The sequence below is a fragment of the Echiichthys vipera genome (assembly GCF_963691815.1).
Source record: "Echiichthys vipera genome assembly, chromosome: 19".
In the NCBI taxonomy this organism is placed as follows: domain Eukaryota; kingdom Metazoa; phylum Chordata; class Actinopteri; order Perciformes; family Trachinidae; genus Echiichthys; species Echiichthys vipera.
In genome coordinates, this window is record NC_139844.1 from 10,609,081 (window position 1) to 10,629,700 (window position 20,620).

At 40.4% G+C, this 20,620-nt stretch overlaps 2 protein-coding genes across 3 annotated transcripts in view; one reads left to right on the forward strand and one right to left on the reverse strand.

The window, feature by feature from the left end:
* Positions 1 to 764: 764 nt before the first annotated feature.
* Positions 765 to 4,590, reverse strand: cep57l1 (centrosomal protein 57, like 1). The gene is made up of 10 exons (XM_083934254.1): positions 4,450 to 4,590; positions 3,402 to 3,573; positions 3,085 to 3,279; positions 2,879 to 3,000; positions 2,571 to 2,684; positions 2,405 to 2,482; positions 1,992 to 2,156; positions 1,643 to 1,905; positions 1,408 to 1,552; positions 765 to 1,228 (listed from the first exon to the last, which is right to left on the reverse strand). The coding sequence occupies exons 1-10, from the start codon at positions 4,468 to 4,470 to the stop codon at positions 1,022 to 1,024; spliced, it is 1,482 nt and encodes a 493-aa protein (XP_083790380.1). The 5' UTR covers positions 4,471 to 4,590; the 3' UTR covers positions 765 to 1,021.
* A 1,323-nt stretch (positions 4,591 to 5,913) lies between these two features.
* The window catches only part of sesn1 (sestrin 1), a 52,010-nt gene continuing 37,303 nt past the window's right edge, over positions 5,914 to 20,620 (forward strand). For both annotated transcript variants that reach the window (XM_083934120.1, XM_083934121.1), the window contains exons 1-2: positions 5,914 to 5,983; positions 7,005 to 7,324. In XM_083934120.1, the coding sequence (XP_083790246.1) occupies positions 7,046 to 7,324 (279 nt within the window). In that variant the 5' untranslated portion in view covers positions 5,914 to 5,983; positions 7,005 to 7,045. The remainder of the gene's footprint in view (positions 5,984 to 7,004; positions 7,325 to 20,620) is intronic.

Here is a 20,620-nt window from a genome sequence, read left to right on the forward strand (position 1 = left end):
CTTTGAGATGAAAAAGAAAAAAATCCTTATGTATCAAGAATGTGACCTAATGAGACAATAAAAATGTTGACCGAGACTTGATAACGAGGAGATAATGCAGGAATGTTATGAAGGAAGCTTCACGTGGTTATTCATCCCATAAAAAGGTGGCTGACTCAAATAAAGAGAGTAAATATGAAAGCCTCAGCCACGCCAGAAATGTGTCCTGTCATGTGACAAGCCTAGAATTTAAAAGAGTAATTGCTATCACAGTTGTATTTAAAGGGGATTGAGCTGTTTTGGCAGTGTGGAATAACAGAATCCTGTGGCAAAAAGCAGTTCCTCCCACTCGCACAGCGAAAAAAACCACATCCGTTTGTCCTGTGGTCAGGGCGACATTTACACAGCTGTCCTGACAGCTGCTGTAACAGAGTTCACAAAGCTTTGGTCCACATCCATTACAGACTGTTCAAAACAGTAGAAGCCTGATGCTGCATGCAACAATATATAAAGGTAATATACATACAACTGTACGGTGTGTGTGTGTGTGTAAGCGGGGTAAAAGACTTTACATTGGTAAAATAGAGAGGCTGAGCACTGCCACCCAGTGGTTCTTAGTGGGAAGTCATTACACAGAGGAAAACGTGTTGGCAAACGTGAACAAATATTTATTTACAATATGTAGAGAGAATAAGCTTTATTAAAAATTAAAAATATGTCTACTCCAGCTTCATTTGGGATGAGACAGGTGAACGTCATCATGATGCATAAAATACACCCCCTCTACCTATGGAAAACCCTCTACGTGCAAGATTTTATTCAAGTCAACAACCTTTTTTTAAAAAATAGGTTTTATGAATTATTAGACCCTGTGTGAAACACAAAAACACTTCACCCCCTCTTTTCATTGGTTACTAAAAATGTCCCAGAGGCCATTTGAACAGAGGGAAAAAGATCATCTGCCAGGAACCAAGGGGAGTCTTGCGGTTCAACCAGCTGTAGCATCAAAGCCCGCACACACAGAAAGGTCTTTCAGAGAACCTCATGTTTCCCAGCAGAGGTCGTCTTCTTTTAGGCTGTTTCTGAATTTCTGGGTCTCTCTAAGAAGCTGCAGGTTGTTGTGAGTGGTCCCACCTTTCTGTCCTTTCTTCTTAGCCTTAACAGGAGAGGGAACTGGTGGCTTGATCCCACTCAACTTCTTTGCTTTGTGTTCCTCAACCCATGGATGGCTATGGGTTAATTTATGGACCTGTGCAGGAGCAGAAGACAGAAAAGTTTAGACATCTACGCGACTAACACAATTAGGGATAGAAATCAGCTGACGCTACAAACATGACACGGAACATACTTAAACTTCTGTTGGCAGACAAAACATTCACACATGCACAAAGCCTGCCTCTGGACTGTTCTGAGATATGGTTCACATACCGTTCGCTGGTGTCTGCGGAGCTTAGTGATCTGAGCTCCTTTTTCCTCCATTCTGGCAACCAACCTCTCCAGTTCTGGCTGCAGACCCTGCCTCTGCTCGGGATGCTGGGTTGCGTCTATCTGATGCACCAACTCCTGGTGCTCACTGACAAAAAAACAAACACACACACACACAAATTATAAAATCTGTCAAAGAAAAAGTAAAACAAAACAATATACAAAAACGCTTACTCACAAGCTCATTTGTCCTAGCTCGTCCTGCAGAGCCAGGAGCAGGTCCGACAGTGAGCCAAGTAACTTATCTGCTTGTTCGAGTTCTCTTTCAGGCTTGTGAAACGTGTTGGAAGATGGAGCAAAGTCCTTTTGGAGGCTTTTCTTGGCTGCACAACCAGACCTGTGTACAGCGCTCACACGTTCACACAGCTGGGGCTGATGGTGCTTCATCATGTGAAGTATACTTTGTACGTTGGCGTGCACTGAGTGGCTCGGGCTTGTCGACTGTGACATGGAGGGGAAATTAAAAAGGAATTTAAAAAATGGGAAAGAGTTAATAATACATTTTTTAAGAGTTAGTGCCGACTTACCGTTCCTGCAACAAAGGGCATTTTTTGTAGACTCGGGCCGCTCGGTGATGCCAGCTCATGCTGTCTGTAGGCTTTTTTGGTGGTCTTTTTTGTTTTCTTTATTGGCTTTATTTCTTCAGTAGTCGGCACAGACAGTTGAAAGTTGATTTCCAACTCCTTCTGCAACTGTGGACATGACAATAATAGTATTCTTGTATTGCGGTTTTACATTATTAGACTTAAAACTCAACTTTAACAAAGGAACAGTAACATAATCTTTATATATATATATTTTTTTTTAAATATTGCTGATTTTTTTCTGTATTTATTGTTAAAAATGTGTATGTTCATTAAAATAAAAAAACAACAACATGAAAACATGTATTCTTGTGTCATTGTTGTGCTGATCCAAAAAGTGAAGTGTCTGGACTGACCTCATCCGCTTTCTCCTGCACAAGTTTACGCTCGTGCTCTTCTTTCAGTAGTTTTTGCTCCAGAATGGCAAGCTTCGACTGAAAGCCAAATTGCATTGTAATAAAGATCATATCATTCAGACTGTGTTAGTGTTTGGATTAATACGTTGTTAAAACTGTGAATTACTTCTGCCAGAGTTTGGGTCCTGCTCAATTTGAGACACTCGGATTCAAGCTTCTCCAGCTTCTCCTGCTGAGATTGGGTATTTGAACTGATCGGCTGCTGGTTCTGCAGTGAGGCCTAGTGGACAGGTAAACAGAGATTACATGGTTGTTTAGTAACATGCTTTTATGCCACTTACAGTACATCCAGAAATGCTAGGATGTAATGTAATGTTCTCCAGACTATAATTTGTCTCTCATGTTCTATAGGGTCTACTTTAAAGAAACATCGTTAATGACTTCTGTTTCTTTCAGTGTGCAGAGCTGGAGTACCTGATTCTCCATAAGGACAACCCTCTCCTTCTTAGCGTTTTCAACCATCTTCCGCATGTAGTCCAGCTGCTTCTCAAGAACCTTACACCGAGCCTCTGCAGACAACAGCTTTGAATCCAGCTCTGTTATCACAAACACAAGTACAACTATCAAAAAACATCTACAGAAAAGACTTTGCTTCTCGCTTTGCACCCTCCATCACTTACCTTTCCTGCCAGAGTTATTTGTCTCAGGCAGGCTGGCAGCTGCTTGACTGGTAGTGGGCACTGTTGAAGATGCTGTGACTTGTTGATACCGCTGAGCATCATGGGAAAACTGACTATAGCTCTTCTCCGCTTGCTTCCTTTCCAGCTCCAATCGCTTGATTTTCTCCTGGAGGGTCTTCAGTGCATCAACAACAGCTGAAGATGAGTTAGGAAAAACAGAAAGGTGTCAATGGTAAGTGCAGCAGCAGGTGGCCATAACAAAAGTGTTGCGTGAGACAAGAATAAGAAGCTTGACATAAAGGCTGTGCCACACACACCTTTGCTGTCAATTATGGGTTTGGACTGAGACATTCGAGGGCTGGTCATCTGTGGGTCCATGCTGATGGATGAGTGGGCAGGGAAATCCAGCTGTCTTGCTACTGGTAGTATCCTGTCTGGGGGTTGGTAATAGCTCCCAATATAACTGTTTTTGGAGGGTGAGTCTAAAGTCTACAGACAAAAAGAGGACGAAGTTGCATTAAAAAAAAAAAAATCCCACTGCCCAAGGCGAGTTCTTCAAATAGGGCTGTTTTGTTTGACTCATCGACTAAGTTTTGCAAACTTTAATTTCCACTATGTAAAGCTTGCGTTTAAATGTTTAAATGGACTTGCTCCTCAGCCTCTCTGTAAATACATAAAGAGACTACAGAGCAGCAGCAGATCCACCAGAGCAGCTTTAAGTGGCAACTGTAAAGCCTCATTCTGAAAAACATCTTCCGCTCAGGCAGCTTTTTTTTCTCTGAGAGAGGAGCAAAGTCTTCAAACTTGTTACCTGATAACTTGAAATTTGCTGTAAACTTGTTAGTTAGTTACCAAATCCACTCATGTCTAGTTGTCTGTCGCTATATTACTACTAAATGTGTTTTTTGTATCTAGTTGTACTCTGTTTACCTTGCTTTAATCTCTTTTTTCCACAAAAGCACTTCTAGGTGTTGCAAATACATTGGGTAGGTATTCTCAGTTTGTCTATGTACACTGTATCTGTTCCTAGCAAATAAACCATAAATAAACATAACAATAATACCAAAATAATATACAGTGTATCCACATTTGTGGAGTCAGACAAGTTCAGTGTGTTCTCCTATTTAAAATATTAAATTACTAACGTTAAGTGATCAACATTGTAACTGGTAAACTAACCTGAAAATCAAATCTTCATGAGTTCTTTCATAACTGCTAATGCTACGCAAAGGAAAACAACTGACTTTGTTTACAAACAACGCTATGGTCATTAACGTCAGCTTAGTACCGTAAACACTGCTAAAGCTAACTTGTTAGCCGCTATCGGTCGCTAACAGTAGCTAACGGCCGATTAGCGGACGTTACCTGGTCGTGATGAGTCTCCATGTTGTGACATTTGAGGTTCGATTCTCGTTTCGAAGAGAAAAATATGTTTGTATATCACATAATCTCAGACTGGTTATGTTTTAAAAGAAGCTAAGCTAACCGAACGACTGTCAGCCGTCACCAACGGGCAGTCCGCACTTTTTAAATTTCCCTCCTCTTTGCCTGCTACCATCACATTGGTTCCGCCTGCTCATTGGTTCCTCCTCCATCTCTCCAATCCACAGTGGTCTAGCTGTATGCAAGTATGATCAGCGTTTAAGATAAATACATGTCTCGGATGGGAGGTTGTGTCAATGAGACACCATCTGACACTTTCATACAATTTAAATAAAAGTAAGTAAAATTGATAAGAACAGCACCCACCTAAAAAACAATCCTACACACACTCCATTGGAGGACACATTTTAGCAATCTAAAGTTAAAATGTTGGAATTTTTTAAATAAATAAAATCCAGATTACAAGTTCAAAGATATTTATACCGTTGACAGAAATGCAAATCAGTCCTGCATGCAGCTTTTATGGATTAAAAGTATTTTTATCTGTAACTAACCAACCAGCAGCACCTCATTTTCAATCTAAACACTGGTGCAAGTACGAAGAAAACAGTACCCTGACAGTCTTACACACACACACACACACACACACACACACACACACACGCGCACACACACACACACACACACACACCAAAATACCTTGGTGAAATTGGGAGTACATCATACAATTATGCTGAGACATGAAAATAGTTGAAGCCATTTTTCTGATCGTTATTTTCGGTTAGTAAAGTGTATTTAGTCAGTAAATCAATCAATCACCCTGTAAACATTTGCACAGCAGTATGCAAATAGCCTGCAGCAGGAGAAAGGCAGCATGTCTACAGTGTGGCAGGTGTGCTGCATGGAGGGAAGGGACATATTATCTGTTATACTATAGATTTGTGTAACTTTTTGTTAGTTTTTTCATTTTGCAACAAAAAAAAATCACATTTCCCCTAAAACAGACTTACATTACGACACACCAGAATCCAATTTTAACAGTTTGACATGTTGTATGCTTTTTTATCAACTGACGTTACCCGTTTAAGTTCATTATTTGTCTGTTGAATTAAATACAAATGAACTTAAACGTAATTCTCCCTTTCTTTCTCTCCTTGTCCTGTCTCACTAGCCCAGTTTTTCTGATAAACAACACTCGAAATGCACGATGGGAGATGTTGTTCCCAAGATTTACCCTCCACACCACGCACTGAACGTAGATAACTCAACTCCCATAAAACCTTCCCCCGCGAGCTTGGCAACTCCTCTGCAACCAATCATTTGTCAGAAAATAACACGGCACCGCCCCTAGAATGCCCAGGGACGCATTTCATTGGTCTGTCCGTTCTGCCAATCAAATGCTTCCCCCTTAAACCGTCTCCTCCCCTCATTTCTACCTAGGGGACTAACGTTACTGGCCAGTTGCTGTGTCAAGGCGTCCCGTGGCAGAAGACCTGCACCGAAGAATGTGGTTGAAGTGAGTATTTAGAGAATGACACTTTTGTTTTTTTGGTCCACAGTGAAAGGTTTGTGTGTGGGAATGTTGTTTTGGCCGCGGTGCTGTTGTACACTACTGCTGTCTTTGTTTAACGGGCAGCTAGAAAGCCGTGACACCAAAGAAGAAGAAGAAGCCGAATGACAGCTTGCGCATTTGTACATTTTATAGTCATCATATGTCTAACATTTAGATATAAAGTCATTAACCGTAAACCTACGAGGGCTTATTATTGTTTCTAAAAGCTAATAACACTGTAATTACCAGATTATGGATGCTTGGAAGTCTGACAGACCAAATATCAGTACAGTTTTCAGCATGATCTGGATTTACATCCCTGTGTTCAATTATATTTGTTTTAGCTTTTATCCTTTACATAAACACATTTAATAAAACTCCCTTAAATTCCATTTTTAAAGAATTGTAACCACGATATTTTACTGAATAGGGTTGATTGATTTCTCCATAGCATAAATAGTAGTATCTATACCCTTTTACTGTCACTGTGATATCGGGGATTTTGTTGTGTATTTATTTTACTTTCTGTAGGCAGTTCCTCATGTCATTTTCAAGAAAATGTATTTTTACCACAGTATATATATTGCAATATAAAAACACATATAAGATTTATCCATATTTCTCGTTCGTTGTGCTGATGGGAAAATATTGAAAAATAAAATTGCAAGTGCTCTCCAGTGGACAAAGCATGTCATTTCAGCATAGAAATTACATTTCCATTAATTTCAGTTTTCAAAACATTTTGGGAATTTTTATACTGCAGTTTCTTGTTACATATGTGCTGATATGGATATATGTGTGATTAACTAAAACCACACAATAGTATTGGCTGGCTTATTTATCAATCAGGCTCTAATTCCTGCAATGCTGTTTGACACTGAATGGCATTATAGGTGCATGCCCACCTGCAGTACCCCATTAGAATATCTTTCATCACATTGTTAAAGATTGTTTTTGACTTTTTCATGTGTTATTTGTTACATAGCCAGTTGTAAGAAAGCACAATCGTTAGTCCTACGTCAAAAGATGGAAGTGCAGGACCAGGAGTCTCTGAGGAGATGGGACGGGCTTGGCAGCCGGGATGCCATCTCCAGAACTGAAGCCATGGAGAACATCCGCCAGGACGTCATGAGGAAAGTGGAGGCCATCAGGCCCATACCGTCATTGGCCCCATCACCCCCAGCCTCGGGAAGCCCTCCCAATAGTGACCTGAATGACATCCTGGCTCACCTCCTCATGCTTACCAAACGGTGTCCCTTTGACGACGTCAAGGAGCGATGCATCCGACTTCTACAGGGTGTCCAGGTAGGAGATTCATACAGCTTATAATGAGACGTGGTGAGCTTCTTGCTCTATGTTGCATTAAGCTGCACCAGTCCTCCCATCCTAGTGCTTATGCCATTGTTCTGCTGCCATCTGCTCCTCTCTTCACCTCTTCATAAGCATCGCAAACATTGTGGTTGAGTCAGCACGTAGTTGAAACCCAATGCATGTTAAGTCAAGTGGTTTACATTCACTGACACGATCAGACAAGTGAACTCCTTAACACTTAACAGCAAAAGAGTTAAGGACTTACCAATGCAGCACCTCAACTACATGCAAAGAGAAGAGCAAGTCAATAATTTGCACAAACATTTTAGGAATGGTACAAGAAATGAGACTGGCTGAAGGAGCAACATCACACCAACCAGTTAGTGGTCGGTCACAACCATATCCTCATATCAGATCAAATCAGAGTCAGCACTATCAGTGTGCCCTGTAGTTTTTGATGTCATTGCAGATGTGGTGGGGTGTAGTTGGGATTCAGGTCACGCTGAATTTTTTGATGATTAATTTTGGCACTAAAGCATTTTGGGTTTATTATAATTTGTCAGTTAAAATGTCCTTATGTGTTTGCACGGAACAAAATATCGGATTTATCCCGGCTTTAGCGCGGTGTTAGCTGTGGCCTGTTCTACTTAATGAGTCGCCTATTAACAAACAAAACTAAGCCTTGTAACTTTTGATGGCCTGAAATGTTGTTATTCTGAGGAAACGGACTGTTTTGCCGTGGCATTAATTCTTGTTTATGCGGAAGTGTTTTTGGAAGATGGAGGAGAGGGGCAGAGAGAGAGATGAGAGAGGGAGAAAGCTGCTTTGCAGGTTTAGCAGTGCACCACAGTACACACCGTCTGGTATTTTTGAATTATGCTAAGCTGCATTTGCTGTGGGTTTGCCAAAGGGTACATTTATGAGCCCAATGTGGCAGCTCACGGTTGAAGAGCCCCCCCCCCCACACACACACACACACTACACACACACACACCTTTCTAACATTGTCAGAGATGGAAGGGGGTAAGGGAGGGAGGCTTTGGGCTCAGACAGACTCTAATTCCAGCAGATCCGCTGATTTAAGACAAAATCTTTGAAAGCACGGTCCTCATGGTCTTCTGCTTGGTGAGAATAATGTCTCTTAATACTCGCATGTCTTGCAAAAATTGGCCTGGAACTGTGATTTGCTGGTTTATTGCATATCCACATAACATTTTGTGCATTTATCATCTGTTGGAAGTAAATCCAATAACATTGTCCATGGTGTGGCATGAAAAAAATCTAATTCCAGGCCCTCTTATACAGTAGATGGTTCAAAATAAAAAGCTATAATATGTGCTTTTAGTACGTTAAAAAAGATATGCTAATGCCTATTGGCACACTTACTCACACTTCCAAGCAAAGGTTTGAAAGGTTTGTCCTTTGAGTAAAACACTTATTCAATGTCCTTATTATATTATTGACTTGGCTGTTTTCTCTCTGTCAGCGAATTCTTATTAAAAATACTTTAGGAGGTATGTTGCCATATCCAAATAAAGATTTTTAAATAAACTGTGCCTCTTACATGTCTGGCAGCTCGTTAACAATTAGGGGGTATCCATGTAAGAAGCCTTGTAATTATCAGACTATAATAACCATGGCTGATAGTAAGCGGCATAAACGTCAACCAAACTGGACACAAGAATAGCTTTTAGCTTTAGCTCTCAGCAAACTACTAAGGCAAGTGTGCTGATACATAATGGCAAGGATTTTTTTTTTATCCCACACTCTACATTTGCACCTGAATGAAGGCAGAATTAGGTTTTTTTCCTTTTTTGCTTCTGTTGCCATTCTTGTTCTAGATCCAATCATAGTTGAGGAACCCATATGATTAAAACAGAGATTCAGAAACATCTCTCATTGACGGCCATAAACCCATCTCTGGTCCCAGCAGTTACCTCATTTGGCTTTTTTTTTTAATGCAATCTGAGGCTTTGCTTGTTGTTCAAGGCGCCCTGTTAATATGCAGGTCAAGCTGTGTGTGTGTGTGTGTGTGTTCACAGTTAAAGGAATGGGCTTGAATGTTTGCTGTGTTATGTTGCCCCACTATTTCTGAGGTTAAGAGGTCACAGGTTTGTGGCTGAAAATAGGGTTCTATATGTGAGCAGGGAGGAGGCGCCGTTCTCATGTAAGGATCTGCTGGGTTGAATTTACAAGGGTCAAAATCCTGTGCAATCCTGCAAGTATGGCCAATGGCGGTGGACCTAGCTGAGCTTTATTGACCTAATGCATATAGTAACACAGAATAACGATGGGTGAAGACAACTGCACACACATGCATTGCATACAAACCCGTAGAGACAATAGCAAGTGTTTGTTCTGAGTCTATAAAAGGGGTGTGCAGACTCTATCGTCCCTCTCACTCTCCAGTCTCCATGTTCCCTCACTGGATGAAAGGAGCCCAGTCTTGGGCGGCTGGACGGAGACAGAGAGGGGGTTCTTTGTGTTATGTAATTACTCCATTGTGTTAGCCCTCTACCCTAACTTGAATTAAGAGCCACTCTCAAAAGATCAACGTGTTACTGCTCAGATTCCAGAGACTTTGTCCACATCAACAGCCTACAGGGATGAAATTATGTAGTGAAGAACTTGCAATACCAAATGGACTTAGTGTCTCTTTGAGTTTCATCCAGTCCAGTACTGAGTATATATAATCACTGGTAATGCAGTCCAGTCAATTCTAGGTCGGATATTCTTTGCCATTTAGACTTGGTTTCATTACAAAATTGCAGAACAAAAATTAGCATTTTACTTTGTTAGTATTGCAGCTTGTTCTAAAGCCAAGCCTTTCTTATTCTAATGCACAGTTCAGCATTGTACAGCCCCAGTTTGTGCCTCTTTTTTATTTTTTATATATGTCTGTATATATATGCATATGTGTGTGTATCATAACATTTGAGCCACAGAGCTAAGCATTTGTTTTTCTGAAAGCTTTGACAATCTTTTAAAAACCCTGCGGCTTATTTAACATTTAACAACAACTGCATTATTATTACGGCATATTACGGTATTTACAGAATGCTCAAAGACTCCTTTGTCCATAAGGATAAAAAGAAAAGAAACTGTGCAGTAAAGAAATTTTGTTTTTGAAATTGTGACTGTTTCCTTACGCATACAAAGATGAATGTTAAATTTGTATGATGTGACCCAAAAGTAAAAGGTTTAACTGTAGGTTGCAGTTATTTTCCAATTCCTTTTAGTATTTTCATACATAATACTGCATTTATATTTTTCTGGCCTCTCATTCTACAAAATGCAGAAACCATCTTGTTCCGGTTTAGAAAAGTGGAGTTGTAACTTGTGAAGTGGGTTTAAAAAATCTTTTTCACTGTGCAGCAGACACATTTTGGTTTTGAGCCAGATCTTGTAGCTTAAAGACTACAACGATGAGAGGTGAATGTTTTAGAGATTTCTTTACATAAGCAACACAGTCGTGATTTAGACTTTAGCTAGCTTGTTTTTCTCTGACGAAGTCTGTGGATGTTTCAAGCTTATGCTGCTCCTAATTTCTTACACATACTTATTTAGCTAATTATGGACATTTAGGATGACTCAGCAGTTACTGCAATAAACACTTATGTGTGATTAATTAACTGAAATTGCTTCCTGGATCTGGCCTCCTCTCATAATAACCCAAAACACATTTTTGTCTCCACAATAAAAGCTTGGGTGTGTCTCCAGGACCTTAGAGATGACATCGGATATTGCTTTTTTCAGGATTGATTCATTCATAGAAGGCGCATAAGGTCTCTGTCGTACAGGTTTTAAAGGTTGTACATTGCCTTTCAAATTTGTGTGTCAAGACCGAAATATGTATGGTTGGACAATTACCAATTTACATCCCTTCTCTGAGGGTTTGAGATTAATGTGTGGTGGCTTCTGCAGTGATTTTAGTTCTTTGAGATATTGTTGCGTACTTTGTGAATGCTTGTAGATTTGTTTTGGTCTCGGAAAGCATGTCGCCTGCATAAGCCTGTCTCAAAGGTGGCATGCTTGTGCTGAGGATATATAAACACATTTGACTTGTCAACCTTGACAGACAGGAGTGTGGACAGATGCAACATTGCTTTTCAGAGAGTCAAAGTCCACTCGTAGACCATAACATTAGTTCACAGTTGTTAAAGTTTTTGCTCACCCTCACAGTTCCAAGAAGTTCTCTTATTTTCATATGCTTTTGTGTATGTGTGTATGTACCTGCCTGTGTGTTTCTGAGGGTACTGTATGTGTCAGCGTGTTTGTGTACATGCTAGTCCAGTCCTCTCCAGGCCACCTCTGCTTACTCTGTAAATAGAGGAGGGACCCACAGAGGGAAAGCCTTGTGGTCTGGACAGATCTGCTGGATTATGGGCGATTTTTGCACGAACCAGGTCAGACAAATTGCATGTTGAGGGGGGAGAGAAAGCAGCAGCAGCGGGCAGTGACCTTTGGCACAGTAACTGTACAGTGCTCCATGGATATGGAGGATGTGATCAAGAAATAAAGCTGTGGATTTACAGCTGCCAGCCAGCTGGGCAGAATGATGGGACAGTGTTGATAGGAGCTGGGGTGGGTGTGTATGGACTGGCAGTTTGTGTCTGTGTACAGTCTGTGGGATGTTCAATCTAACTAAGCTACACAAAGCTTTTTGATGCATCCATTCTGCGGCCACTTAAGGCTCATCTACACTCCTTCAAGCCTCTTGTACTGTGATTGTTTACAGCCCTGGTGATGCTGATACTGGTGATGGAAGCTGCACAATGATGCATTGAATTCTTTGATGCATTTTAGCTTCTTTTCTGTTACTTTTCCATCTTTTGGTGCAATTAATCAGTGATTCAATCGACCTAAAATGTATCAACAGCATTTATGATAAATCATTTCAGCCACTTTTTCAGCCTCTCCACTGTGAGGATTTTACATCCTTATAAACTGATTATATACAGTATGGTTTGGGACATTTGATTAATTGAATATAATGTAGCTAATAATTGCTGTCCAAGTACAACCTCAACATTGTAAGTATGTGGGTTTTATCCTTATGCCACAAAAGTCTATGAATAAAACACACAGTGAGTGGCTTTCTCAAAGTAAAATATGAATTAAAAAACACCAATAATTAATAAAATCTATAATAAATAAGTCTTTATTTATAAAGTGTGTCAAGTTCACTGCACAGGATAATAAACTGTGCAAGAAACTGAGGATTTACACAATATCTTGCAGCCTCAATGCCTGTTTTGCCAGGATATTAGAGACCATTTCTAACATGCTAGGAAAACATACCAACACACAAGCCCCCGCTTTGATCCTACAACGCAGACAGACCCCCACCTTCCAGGCAGTGCAGCATGCTGCCGGCTGTAGACTCAGGAAGACTAGTGAGGAGGGGGCATGCGGGAAGTGTGCATCTAGGTCACTGTCAATCCTATTCTAAGGCTGAATAAATGATATAAAAGCACCATTTTCTGTTTTTAGCCATTATTACACAAGTAAAAAAATCTCTGAAACATTTTCCTGTAGAAAGAAAAGGAAGAATGTTTTTTTTAATTTGCTCCCTGTATCATTCGTCTTCATCTGTAACGGCAGTTTCACTAAAACATGTAAAGGCTGTATTATGCTGGTGTTGAGTATGGGCTTTTGCAGAGCCTCGGCAGTCGTCATGGTACCAGTGGCATGAGGTGCAATGATGTGGTGGGTTGGTTGACGTCGTTACTTGGGGATGGGGTGGGGGTGCTGGCTTGTCTGCGATTATTTCTGGCAATCCTATTCAGGAATTGAGAGGGAGCGAGATGGAAGAAGAGGAGTAGACAGGTTGCAAAACATGATGTCTACGCACTGACGGTTGGACAAGAGATTGGGGGGGGGGGGGGTTACTGCGTTTGAATAGATCATGTGAGAGAGGTGAAGGGGTGAAAACTGAGGAGGTGGAACGCACACTGTCCTTCTCTTTATTCAGTCAGCAACCTCCAGTGGAAAACTACTAGCACCCTGAGTCTATGAGCTATATTCTATATTATAAATATTATTCTATTATGAATATTATCTATAATAACAATAATTTCTGCCAGATCCAGAACCGAACCCAATTAATAATAGCTATAACTGTCCGTAATGGGAGTAAACCCCAAATAGGTAAGAATTTCCCTCATAATAAGGTGATAATCAGGCCACTTTGTCACCCGAGCCTACATCCTTGCAATCCACCCTTGCTTGCAGTTGTCGCCCTTCTGCTCACGCACACATTGCAAGGCTCAGCTTGTCTGACCCACACACCCCGACTGTGGGAGGAAGAGGAGGAGGAGGAGGAGGGAGGAGGGTGGAGAGAGGAGACTGTGGGGAGAGGAGGCCCGGCTGTGGACAACAGTAACAAAGTGCTGCAGCAGGAGGTGGGGAAGGAAAAGCAAACTCTTTTGAAGGAGAGAAACGCACAAAGAAAAGGCACATAAATAAAAGAGATATACCGTAGGTCCATGCTATCAGTGCAGTGCGTGGAAAAAAAAATCCACCTCAGCCAGAGGATTTACTGTGTTACTCCTATCAGGAGATTTGAGAGTAGAGATAGGGTGATCACATGGCGCTGTTGAATAAACAAGGCTCGCTCTCCCTCTCATTGCCATACTGTGATATTTAGAACTTGCATATGGAATTAATTTTCACACATTATTTATGAAGTTAAGCTTTCTGCTGTTTCGTTAGCTCCTATTTTTTATTTCTTTTCTCAGCACGTCCCTCACAAGTTTGTGTTCAACTTTCTCTTCTGTTGGTTTAATGTTGCCAGTAGAAACTGGAGCTTGTGTAACTGTAACCACAGATTAGTCCTGTTGGTTTAACATGTTAACACACATCCTTAACAGGTTCATCCACTGGGGCAACTTTAATGGTTCTTCAGCTCTGTGGACCCCTTTTTTCGAAGCAGACATTTTGACTTGTTATAACATGAAAAAGTAATAAGTAAAAAGTAAAGTAAAAAGTAGTAATAACATAACTGATGCCTGGTATCGTCCTTGTTGGCTTGCTGACATGGGTGACCGGACACTAATGAAATAGAGCCATCATTAATGTTAATTAACACCTGTGCTTTTCGTGCCATGACAAGTCAAAATGTCTGCTGTGAGAAAGGTACAGTATATTGACCCTGTAATCTGGTGACAGCATTACATCATCCTGTAGCAATAGGCTTTTTTTTATGGCATACATTTGGACATGTTACAATAAAAGCAAGGTGGAAATACAATAAAATAAATTATAGTTGAATTCATTATTGTGCGCTCAGAAATGAGCTTTAAGGAACCAGTGTACTCCAAAAGACGTACTCACCACACAAGATTAAAGTATAATGTTCTTTATTACAAAGCATGAAGTCTCTTTCAAGTAAACTGAACAGGATTGTTTTTGTAAAGTAAGTGCAATAATAATACACATACATAAATATCTTTTGGTTGAAGAAGCTCTCACTGTACTGTTTTTGCATATTTCTGTAGGCTTTTGGATATCCTTAGCCAGCATTCAAACACACACACACACACACACACACACACACACACACACACACACACACACACACACACACACACACACACACACACACACACACACACACACACACACACACACGCGCACACACACACACACACACACACACACACACACACACACACACACACACACAATCCAACAAAATAAATCTGGCTGATTATAGAAGTGGCTGCATATCACCCCACTTGCCTCATGCACTCAGCCCCTAGTGTCAGACACTTTCATCTATCGACTTGCATGCCATCTGTTCAGGATTAATTTGATCGAATTCATAAATGAATGATGAAGGTTATTGTCCGGTGGAGGCAGCACTTGAGAAAAATCAATATTTGCCCTTTATCCTCCACCCTCTTACTCTTTAATGTTCCTCTTTTTACTTGATGAGAAAGAATCGAATTGAGTGGATTCATCATTCACACAGTGTACTGAGGGACTGAGACAGCTGCTGTTCACCTGTGTGGACACAGGGTGGCGCACTGCACCAATCTGTAGTGTGTTTTTGCTCTCCTCAAGTTGCTGGATGGGAATTTTCCATGCCCTGTGCTGAATGCATGCAATGCTGCACATGATTTTAATTTTTTCCTTTTGCCCTGGTCACCGGGCGTTCATCCAGTTTGTGTGTGTGTGTGTGTGTGTGTGTGTGTGTCTCTCTCTCTCTCTTTTCTATGTGCTAATGTCTGTCTATGTGTGTGTTGGTGTGGCTGCCTTTGAGTGTCAATGTTGTGTGTTGTGTGTTTACAGGTCTTGAGAGATTTATAGCAGTGAGCATGCAGGATTTAGAGGCATCTGTGGATCAGGTCACAAAGCATGAATAGCCTGGTGGCTGCGGTCCAGGCCTCAGTCTGAGGTGGCCCCTATTAGGATACAAACCACACAGGCTCAACACCCAGCTTAACCAGCTGGAATACACAAACAAAATATTAGGGACTCTCGCTCCTGTTCTCGGGAAATATTGTGTAACCACTGGAATTGAGTTCAATCTGAATCCAGGTGAAAAGCTACCACTCTTTATCGGTTTAATGTATTGTATCTGCTTCTGACTTGAGAAAAAGATGCTACTGAACAGTAGTATATCTACAAAATTGTCCCAATGGATTGCATTAATCATGTAAAAACGGCAAACATTTACTTGTTGTAGTTGCGTTTCTCTGTATATCACTGAAAAGTGAATATCTTTTGGTCTTGGACCACTGATTGGACAAAATAAGGTCTTGGGCCCATTTTTCATTGCTTTGACATTTTATAGACCAAATGATTCATTGACATATCAATATAATTGTTAACAAATGACATTGTTGCATCCCTAAATGACACAAGTTTTAGACTTTTGAGGGTTGGACTGCCTTAATAGTTGTGTATATCAGTTATAATGGGGCAAATAATAAAAATCAAGATGTATAAACTTTTAGTTTGCCACCAGTGTTTTTCTGATTGTGTGGGCTTCCCTGTGAGTTTCAAAGGCCCCTAACTGCCAGAGCCAGACCGATATATCAGTCTTCCTTTGTTATCGGTTGATATTGGCCTATCCCAGAGATATAGTTATTGGTGTATGTGTTTTCTGATATGCAAACCTTTTTATTGTACAAATAATGCAGGAAAAAAGCTTGCTGTGATTTGGAAATGGTGTCACATAACTCTAAAATTGGTATCTGTCTCAATAATCCCATATCGGTCGGGCCCTTCTTACTGCCTTTAGTCTTAAAGGAATACATTAAACCTGCAGCAGTACTCACACAGTTCTCACAAGGGCACGTTCACCTCTGTGCACCTCATCCATTCTTGTAAAGACCCCACACTTTGAGACACGAACTTAGCTTTGGTCAGCAGCACCTGATGGATGGTTTCCCACTGCAGGCATCGTAGGGTGCTGCTCACTGAGTGGTGTTGCTTCAGTTTACCCAGTGCCATGTTGGCTTAGGCCTGGCTATGATGTTGTTTCAGTGTGTGTGTGTGTGTGTGTGGTATTGTTTCAGGCCCAGTGTGGAGTGGTATTGTGCTCTCTTCTCGGGGTATTGTCCCAAGCTGATGTATGTGTGCTTGTTTATGTTACAGGCCAGTTTGTCAGAACAGCGACAGTTTCACGCTACGGGACCTCAGTGTTCCCACACTCGTTCACCTCTGACCTCAGCTCTTTTGCTCCAAAACCAAGTGTGAGTGTCTGTGTGTGTGTGTGTGTTTGGTAGAAATGTGGAGGGGGAGAGTGTTTGTCACATGCATGATTGACGTATAGTGTTTGTAAAAAGTGTTTACTTAGGGTAGGAACACACACTCCCTCACATTGACCAGTGTATCTGCCCTAAATCTGGACGTGCACCTTCATGTTGGAGGTTATTTGGTCTTATCACACACACATACCTAAATATTATTTACTAAAAAAAAAAATTCAGTTTTGTCAGAGAGTTTGAAATGAAACAATGATTGTGAGATTTCAGTGTAAGCACATTTTCAAACACCAATAAATAAATATAAAGAAAATCATTCACACATGAAAAGCAAAACCCTTGTAGCACCCCCAGAAAAGTCAATATTTTCAGGATGTCCCTGCTGCATTGTCCTAAAATTGGGCTAAAAACAGGAACAAAATGTAGTAACATAAACTTTACTACCACAAATATGTTTATTATATATTCTGTTATAGCATAGGTGCGCGTATAGGTCAATACCCGATAGAAATTAGCTATATTTGTCACTATAATGGTATTTATAGTAGTAGGTTGCAGCCAGCTGTTGAGAAGCTTCTAGTTTTAGAAGTGTAACCAGATACTGTGCCAAAATACTCCTGATGATATTGACCACCACACATCGGCCACCAAGACACTTTGAGGATCAAGATTAATAGCTAGTGACACATTTTCATCCTGTAGTTGACTCACAGAAGAATTCCAGGTTTGCAGTGAATATTTTAAAGGAGCTTTGCATTCACCAGGTGACCAAAAAACATGACTCCAAATGAATAAAAATGTTGCTCTGTAACTGCTGGATGTGCAGCTGTTTGCTATAAAGTTCACCAGGTGAAGGAGATTATATGTCAATGTTTTGTTCTATGCTGCCCCCAAGTGGCTAAAATAGTCTGCTATTGATAAATGCAATAACTTAGGTAAATGCGCATTTTAGCTACTCCATATAACAATACCCAAAATCCCCTATGATATGTAGTTTTGCACAATTGTAATAATATCATATCAGTATTTCACCTTTCCAAATACTGTATATGGAAGTTGATATGTACAAAGTTATGGGCTGTCAGAAATTGTATTTGTTCACTAATTATAATAAAATATGCCTGTGTGATGAGTCTGACAATCTATAAATCTGGAATGAAAGCAGCCTGTTAGCATTTTTTTTCAGACTCTGCCCCTCCTCACTATGGGTAATGAAACTCAAACGTGTTTATGTGTGCGTGTGCTCACTCTGAGACCAGCGTGTTGCTGTTCTCGGTTGATTTGGTCACTTCACATGTGTCTGGTGTCTAAGTAAAAGAAGACTCACGTGTCAAAGAAGAGGAAATGCTTTTGTTCCCCTTTTTTGTTTTTTTGTTTTAACAGCTCAACAGTTTTTAAAGTTCATGACTGAATAAAGAACGGAAACTTCATCTCAGTGGTGCAAAGCAAGTGCACAGAGTTGTTTACCCTTCTGACGCTCACACACTTGTACTACATGTCCTAACTCAGTGATTGGGAGAGATTCCGTTACATCATGTTGTCATCCATCACACCTTGAGGATTTATTAGACCCCCGAGTGTGGCCACCCTGACACACACACACACACACACACACACACACAAACACACACACACACACACACGCACGTACTAAGCACTCCTGGAATGTTCTGATAGCACATTACCTAATAACTCCACACTTTTATGTCTTCTGTCAGTGTCGTACATGTAAGCACGTTTGTATTACTTTACTGACTTGTTTTGCAGGAATCGATTGGTTGGATATACGGTGCAAGCTGGTCCCTGAACACATCACGTAACTGTGGCCTTTGTAAGCCGAGCCCTTCTGACTCATGAGCCTTGTAGGAAAATACTGGTGTTTTGTTGTTTGCACCAATAATTGAGGTTGTCCCCTCCTTTTGAATTATTCCAGATGTTAGCTTAAGCCACCTTGACAATATTACAACATAGACATCAGTGAAATAAAGTGGTTATCTCATAGGTTCTTCCAGCTGAACTTACATAATATAGTTTTAGTAATCGACCAAAAGAAGCTGAAAATTGGTGTTTATTGAGATTTAGTCACACACGAAACGCTATTTAAATACATTTTACCACCTGAAGAACATTGCAAAAGTCAGGATGTTTTTTCTCCCTCCTGATGACTCAGAATATCTGGAAAATCAGCTGGCTGGACTAATGATTCTTTGTTCTGGAGACTCTTTTCTGCCGCCAGTAAATGAGCTCCTTAAGATTTCTTATAATAAGAGCTTATTTTGTCTGACATGCATTGGAAAAATCTGTGCTTCTGTTTCAATTTTTAAGCATTTAATCAGTGGCAGCTTTAATTAATCTGTCTGGCTTACATTTTTCTTATTTAATTCAGTTTTGATAGGATTCCTTTAATAATATTTCCTTTAATTATCTATTTACTTTTAGTTCACTGTAGCCTGTTATCTTTGACTTACACTGGCATTGTTATACATGTTATGTATTTAGTCTTATTTGGAGGAATCAGGGCTAGTTTTTCAGTCAGATAATGACTCTTGTGAAGTAGTCTATCACTTAACTAACATTCTTAATGAGTTTTTATCAAGTTTTACACCTTTGATTGCTATTTTAGTTTGGTGAAGATGAAACTCACACAGAGATGTTCCATTGGACCGTAGATACAGTTCATGCTCTTTGATTTGGACAGGTGGGGCTGCACATTGTACCTGTTGACATTGAATGTTTAATGCGATTCTTTATGTTTACCTTATAGGCGGTTTTATAACTTGTTTTTTTTTCCTGCTGAAAATGTAGGAGTCATTAAGGCAGATGGATGTATAATGGCAGCGTTTCTCAAAACTGTGTTCAGAAAGTCCTGGAGAGAACTGCAGAGGGTCTCCACTTTACTGTAATCAAGAGAACTTTACCCAATTTCAAAACGATTAAAATTGACTGCTGGACTCAAAGGTCAACAATGGAGAGTATGGACGTTTCTGAGGATTAATATTTAACTTACGAGGGAGTGTGGAAGTCTATTTGGAGGCCCAGCAAACAAATATATGTATACAGTAGAAACAAGGTCCTTTTTTGTGGTCTGCAGGTTCTAATACATCATGCATAACAGTGCACAAAGCCTTCACCAGAGCATTTCAACGGGAGCGTATAGGCTTACAGTGAGCATGCAGTATGTGTAATCCAGCGGTGATTAGAAAGTAAGAAAGAGCCCCTCTTTGAAAAGACCAAGTATAATCTCTGAGGCCAAAGAGCACATTAGTCAGAGATCTTAACAAGTAGAAATATTTGGAAACAATGCAATCCCTTGTTTAATGTGCAGGACAGTGAAAATGAGAGGTTGGACTGGAGGTATGTGAATGAACAGGTACAGTGATGTATAGCCAAAAGAGAATGCCAAAAAGAAACAGTAAACAGGGGGAAAGTAGATGGAAAATAAGGTAGCAAAAAGATGTTTCAGGCTACAACCAGGTTCTAGTAGAGAGAAAACCCATATTTTGACTGACTTTTTTGGAGCTTGGAAGTACAAGAATAGTAGGGGCCAAGCTTGGCTAAACTCTTGAGAGAACAG

What these genes read in the sequence shown, in the direction of transcription:
- cep57l1 (XM_083934254.1), bottom strand. Translation starts at nt 4,470, where the DNA reads ATGGAGACTCATCACGACCAG. An exon ending in ACCCATAATTGACAGCAAAG is followed by an intron (nt 3,280 to 3,401) that starts GTGTGTGTGGCA and finishes ACTCATCTTCAG; the next exon opens with CTGTTGTTGATGCACTGAAG. An exon ending in TCCGCAGACACCAGCGAACG is followed by an intron (nt 1,229 to 1,407) that starts GTATGTGAACCA and finishes GCTCCTGCACAG; the next exon opens with GTCCATAAATTAACCCATAG.